Source organism: Habropoda laboriosa, unplaced genomic scaffold, assembly GCF_001263275.1.
Source record: "Habropoda laboriosa isolate 0110345459 unplaced genomic scaffold, ASM126327v1 scaffold67, whole genome shotgun sequence".
In the NCBI taxonomy this organism is placed as follows: domain Eukaryota; kingdom Metazoa; phylum Arthropoda; class Insecta; order Hymenoptera; family Apidae; genus Habropoda; species Habropoda laboriosa.
Genome location: NW_017100242.1, coordinates 1,414,187 through 1,420,346, shown reverse-complemented (window position 1 = coordinate 1,420,346; position 6,160 = coordinate 1,414,187). Strand labels below are relative to the sequence as shown.

The 6,160-nt window shown below is 39.4% G+C and overlaps 1 protein-coding gene across 1 annotated transcript in view; it reads right to left on the bottom strand.

The window, feature by feature from the left end:
- Positions 1-1,233: 1,233 nt before the first annotated feature.
- The window catches only part of LOC108571899 (deleted in malignant brain tumors 1 protein-like), a 229,537-nt gene continuing 224,610 nt past the window's right edge, over positions 1,234-6,160 (bottom strand). The window contains exons 6-7 of the mRNA XM_017934057.1: positions 2,924-3,135; positions 1,234-1,361 (exon numbers count right to left, since the gene is read on the bottom strand). Of these exons, the coding sequence (XP_017789546.1) occupies positions 1,234-1,361; positions 2,924-3,135 (340 nt within the window). The remainder of the gene's footprint in view (positions 1,362-2,923; positions 3,136-6,160) is intronic.

Sequence of the window (6,160 nt, the reverse complement as noted above, 5' to 3'; positions counted from 1 at the left end):
TTCTTTTTATGTTTTTCTTTGGTACAAATTCGTTTCTCCATGCTTGATCTGAAGGTAACGATTGTAGAATATTATTATACAATATGAATCAATTTGTCAATAATGGGTTTATGTGTATCGGTTGTTAATTTGTTTAGATACTGGTCCCTGGCAATTTGGTATTTACCTTACTGAATATTGCAACATTAGGTAAACTTTGACATATTACTAATTAATAATTATTGCTTCGAATTAATTTAACATCAGAAATTGTGTACCAACTCGTAATCTATTAACAACTCTCGCGGCAGGTGTTTATAAAGCAATTTTTAGTAATAAGGAGTATTTATAGTACATAACGCGTGAGCATAATTTTCAGCTTGCTCATTAATCTCATAAAATAAGAGAAGAACTATTTCAAAATTTCATTGAAAAGCGAAACATACGAATATACTTGTGTATTATTTATCTTTGGTTGATTCGTCTTCCGTTGCTTGGATTCGTAATATTAAAAATAATGCTTAGATTCATTAATCACAATTACAAATGATTATACCTTCCATGCTGTACAAATTAAACAGATTTTTGGCCAATGGACCTCTGAAAATATTCTTTGAAATGTTTCTACAGTGATCGAACCTAAAATTAACCAATTCATTGCAGATATCATTTCAGTAAAATTGAAAGCACTGTGCGCCAGGTCTCAAAAATTCACAGTAAATCATTTCTTTACCATCGTGTAAAGAATTTTGTATATTTCGTAACAGACAGGAAATGAAAGAAAATAATTTTAAAAAAGAAAGAAAAAATTCTCCAAAATGTTTCTACAGTGATCGAACCCAAAATTAACCAATTCATTGCAGATATCATTTCAGTAAAATTGAAAGCACTGTGCGCCAGGTCTCATAAATTCACAGTAAATCATTTCTTTACCGTCATTCTGTACATTTCTTAACAGACATAAACTGAAAGAAGATAACAAACAATTCCCCGAAATGTCTCTCCAACGATCAAACCCAAAAATTAACCAATTCATTACAGATATCATTCGAGGGAAAAATCGAGAGAGACACTCCGCGACGGTCTTTGTACCCTGAAACAACCTCTAATAAATTGACATCCCTCGCTTTTTCTTACTTAAACATTTATCTTCTCCTTCACCCCTATCAATCTGTCGGATTATCTGCGAAGTAGAGTCACTTACCGAGTGAATACTACGCGGGGGCGGTCGACGATAATCGGTTAGTTGGAAAATTATTGATTGAGAGGGATAATAAATCGACGACATAGAGTGATATACTTACTAGTAGCGCCGACAGCCGGTCCGATGACCGAGTAGTTGGGGTTACCGGTAACGGCCCCTGGGATGACCTTGTCCGGCTCTGAAATACATTATTGTAATTATCCTCGGAATATACAGTGCCGTTAATTACAGTTGGGAGTCGCGTGTGCGAATGGAACATGGCCAATCTACCTTAGCAAACGGTCCCCATTCATGATTTATTACCTCATAAATAGCCAGTCTGCGCAAACTATCCTTATTCCACCTGGCAATTTCGTTTGCGACACAATCCCCGGAAAACCTTCGTTTTTACCGTTCGATCATCCCCCCGAAAATCTGTATCAATCGAACCTTGCACGAGATCTCTGTTAATTTAACTAAGAGAACGACATAGATATTCACTGTTAATTAATTGGACCACGATTAACAAGCTAGTAACGCGTAAGGAGATTGAACCAGCAATGGATATTGTTATCGAATGCGATAACATATCGAATTTATGCGAACTGCTGGCTTGATAAGGTGTTTCGAGGATGAGTTGTCGCTGTGCTTGGTTGGTACGATTCGAGAAGTTTTAAAGGAATTATCCGGAGGGCAGGCGAGTGTCTGGTGGATAAATGGAAAAGTAAAGGGTTGCTCCAGCTGAAGCTCTCGTTTTACGGTATGTTGGAAAGCTGCGGAGTCTGTTTTACCGACGGAACAGACATAAGGGTGGAAAGCTTCCTGCAAGCTCTGTTTCGAAGCGCTATCGTATCTGTTCTGAGCGACGCTCTGCGTGGAGCTTGCAAAATGATTTCGCGAACCTGCGATACCGACGAAAGAATCTGCAGAGGGAAGCGAGCTTCGAAATGAGCTTTAACGTCGAACGAAATCCACTTATCTGATAATTTATCGCTGCAATCGTGTTTTCTAAGCGGAGAGTGCCGCGAAATTTGCTTGAAAATCACTAAATCTGTTAAATATACAGAGTGCGACACGTAAAACAGTTCTTCAAATTTTCAAGTTTTGTATTTTGCTGGAATCGTGTTTTCTACGCGGAGAGTGCCGTGAAAATTTGCTTGAAAATCACTAAATCTGTTAAATATACACAGTGGGATATGTAAAACAGTTCTTCAAATTTCATATTTTTAATTTCCGTTTTGCAAAAAAATTCTGCATTTTCAGCGCGCTGCGTTAATTATCAAACTGTTTACTCTGCATCGCTGCATATTTTCTCGAAAAGCTTGAAATTTGAAGATTCTCGCGACCAAGAAATAACATTTTTCCGTTCGTCATTTGAATACCAAGGCGGTACTCGAGTTTTCTCGAGTCGAAGTCCGAGACGTTCCCCGGTCGACAGACACGGAATCATCGCGGAATGGCGGAAGCGAAGGGACGCGCGCGGAGCGAGCGTCGGTTAAGCCGCGGAAATTGACGCGTGAAAAATGGACAATCCGTTGAAGTGGGTGGAAACTCGAGAGACGTGGTTGTAATTCCAGCGACACGAAGTTACCGAATAATTCCTCAGGACTTCGATTACCGTCCACGGTGGTTCCTCGCTATTTAACGAAGGGGACCCGAGGAGATAGGACGGGAAATGGAGGTGAAATTGGTGAAAGAGGATGGGTCGGAGGTCGGTGGATTTTCATAATACCGTGGAATAGTTGTTGTTTCGTTGCTCACCAGAATGCGGCGCATCGTCCAATGGTTGAAATTGGAACGTCGCCTTGAAACCCTGCCCCGGCCACTTGGAATTAGCGACGAACTCGACATACAGGTCTGACCCTGTGCTGAGTACTTCCACTTTCGCTCCTTGGTTGCACAGCACGGCTATTGTGGGCGCCCCTGAATCCGTCCCGTCGTGCACTCTGATTAAATCCGCTCTGTTCAAGCAACTGTAACAGAATTCCTTTCGTTAACGGCAACTTATCGGTATATTACCCCGTGTTGAGAGTAAGTGGACAGGAAGCCGGGTGATTCGTGATGTATAATCGATGGAAGAAACACGGCGCGGTAGGAAAATCGTGGTAAAATTGAGACGACGTTGATTCCTCGTGTAGAAGTAAATATGTATCGAATACTGAAATTTGAGGGTAGAATTGAAATTTTAGAATTTTAATGTTTAAATTTGAAAAGCCTGAGTTTGAGCCTGAATATTTAAATTTGAGTGGATTGAATTTAATTTGAGAAGCAAGGAAGAATTGAAATTTTAGAATTTGAACAGCTTGAATCTGAATATTCAAATTTGAATAGCTCGAATTTGGTCTGAGCTTGAGTCTGAACATTTAAATTTGAATATCTTAAATTTCAAGAATTTGAATTTCAGATTCTGAATATTTAAATTTGATCCGAGCCTAAGTCTGAGTATTCAAATTTGAATAGCTTGAATTCAATTTAAGAATCAAAGAAGAATTTAAATTTTACAATCTGAATGTTTCAATTTGAATAGCTCGAATTTGATCCGAGCTGGAATCAAAATATTTAAATTTGAATAGCTCGAATTTGATCCGAGCTGGAATCAAAATATTTAAATTTGAATAGCTCGAATTTGATCCGAGCTGGAATCAAAATATTTAAATTTGAACAGCTCGAATTTAAATTGTGCTCAATTTAACTGCATTAGTCAAATTCAAATTTTGAATTTGAATAATAAATAATTTGAACTTGAAGTAATAAAAGCTGAACCGAAATGCAGATGAAAACGAGGACCATTCTAAAAATTTAAAGGACAACAGAGTCTGCGTAGGCAAGCTGAATACATCATACTACTTTGACTGACGATTCATATTCGTATCTCCTCGTATTTCCGTCCAATCCCTTGTCAGAACACCGGAAACGACCGATTCCACGAGTCCGCTATATTTGTTCCACCAACTATACCCGATCTGTCCACGCGAGAAATCAGAAATCGGTGAGAACCACTTCGTCGAAATAATCGTTCGTCAGAAATTTTCTTATTACCACAGAACCTCGTTATCTTCCATTCTGTCGTCGTTTTTTGGCCGATTCGGCAGAAACGGAGTCGCTTCTACGTTGTCGATTGTCGAATCACGGCATTAACGAGAATCGCGCGGTTTGCTTTATTTGTCCCCGTTGCTTTTGAATATTTGCAATCGAGGGTAATTCGAAGAATACGGGAATGGTGGGGCTGATCGGTAAAACCCGGTCGTTATGTAAATTCGAAAGTTTCTCATGAGTATCGCGATCGCTGGGAGTTGGGAATAAAAACGAATAAACGATCCTTTCTGATGTGTCCTGTTATACCGATGCATCCACGAACGTGCAACGTTTCGGACGAAAAAACCGTGCAATCGCGGGAGTTTTTATGAAGATAAAAGTTTTTATACGAGCGCAGTGAAAAATCCCCAAGTTTTGCATGCGCCGTGAAATGAAACGGAGCGCGAGCAATATTTGTCCCGTATTTCTTGGGTTATTTTGCTTTTTAATCAAATATTCGTGTCGCGATTTGCCAGAATGTGTACATTTGTCGGATAGAAATACAAATTACAGGTTTTATCGTGCTAAGAATGTTCATCGGACAGATTTACAACGAATTAATTATCGATACTGAAACGGTGCGAATGAGAGTACAATTTTTTAATCCTTTTGTTCAAGTTTTAAATAAAATTTAATTGACGAAGTGTAATATTATATCCTTCGTTTTTGAAAATATGCAATGAAGTTATCAAAACCAAGCTCATTACGTCGAAATATTTTCACTTAAATATGGGCAGATTTAAAAAATGAAAGAATTCTGAAAGGTGCTTCAGTGAAGCTTTTACACCGAAAATGACACCTTCCACTCTCGAATAAATTAACAAAAATAATCACAAACTTGCTAGTTCTTCTGTGAAAATTACACCAGTGTCACCTGAAATTTCTCAAGTATAATAAAACCAGCCGAACAAAAATGAACGATCGGGTAAAGTCAGGGAGCTGCACAGCTCGCCAGAGGGAAATCGTTAATCCGTTTAACGTTCCCGAGCGAGACGGGGTTCCGGTTAAAGAGGAGAATGAAAATTGAAACACGTGTAAAAATGTTCGCGCGGTTTCGCGCAACTCGAGAACTCCACGGCCGATTCTTACCTCGAGTACACTCTGCGCTATACACGTTCCTCGAGGTCTGTCTCCCTCTCTTTTTGTGCGAAGGTGAGATAACTTTGCTTCGAGTGACTCGCTTCGTTGCGAGATTTCCCGAAAAAAAGAAGGATGTACGAACCGAGACTACGAGGAGGCAGAAATGCCGAAGGTGAAAAATACGAGAGAGAGAGAAACGGGGTTAAAGGTGAAACTGGAAAGATACTTGCAGTGACAAAGCGAAGGTTGGTGAAAAGGAGGAACGCCAGCAGAGACTGGGAAACGAGGATGAAATAAAGGCGGAAAAAGAAGGAAATACGGAAGAAGGATGTTCTTCTATCAATAGTCGGTGATTCTCTTTATGGGTGTACGCGAACTACTTTGCCCAATCGAACGGAAGAGAATTACACTTGGTGGTAACAGGATCGGCCCTTTCAAGAGCGTTAAATCAACGGTGGATCGATGATTCGATCGATTTAAGTGCTTGATCGATGACGACTGTGGAATAATCTTGTTACTTGCACCGTTTAAGCAATTAAGAAGAGTCTGGAGATTGAAGAGTTTGTCCTTTTTTTTTGGTTATTGTTAGAGATCTTCTTTCAACCATTTTCGAGTATATGAAACGGGGATGCGTGGCTGAATCTTTTGTAACGATGAAATATTTCTCCTGGAATAATGTTTAATCGAATAGTCGTCGACGAAGGGTTCCTCCGTGGTCGTAATTTATACGCCATTTGTTCTGAATGGAAAACAAATTTTGTTGAAAGAACAGTTCGTGGGATAAGGACGGTAAACGACGTATTCAGTATTTCAGTTTATGATAGATGCACAGACAATAGTTAC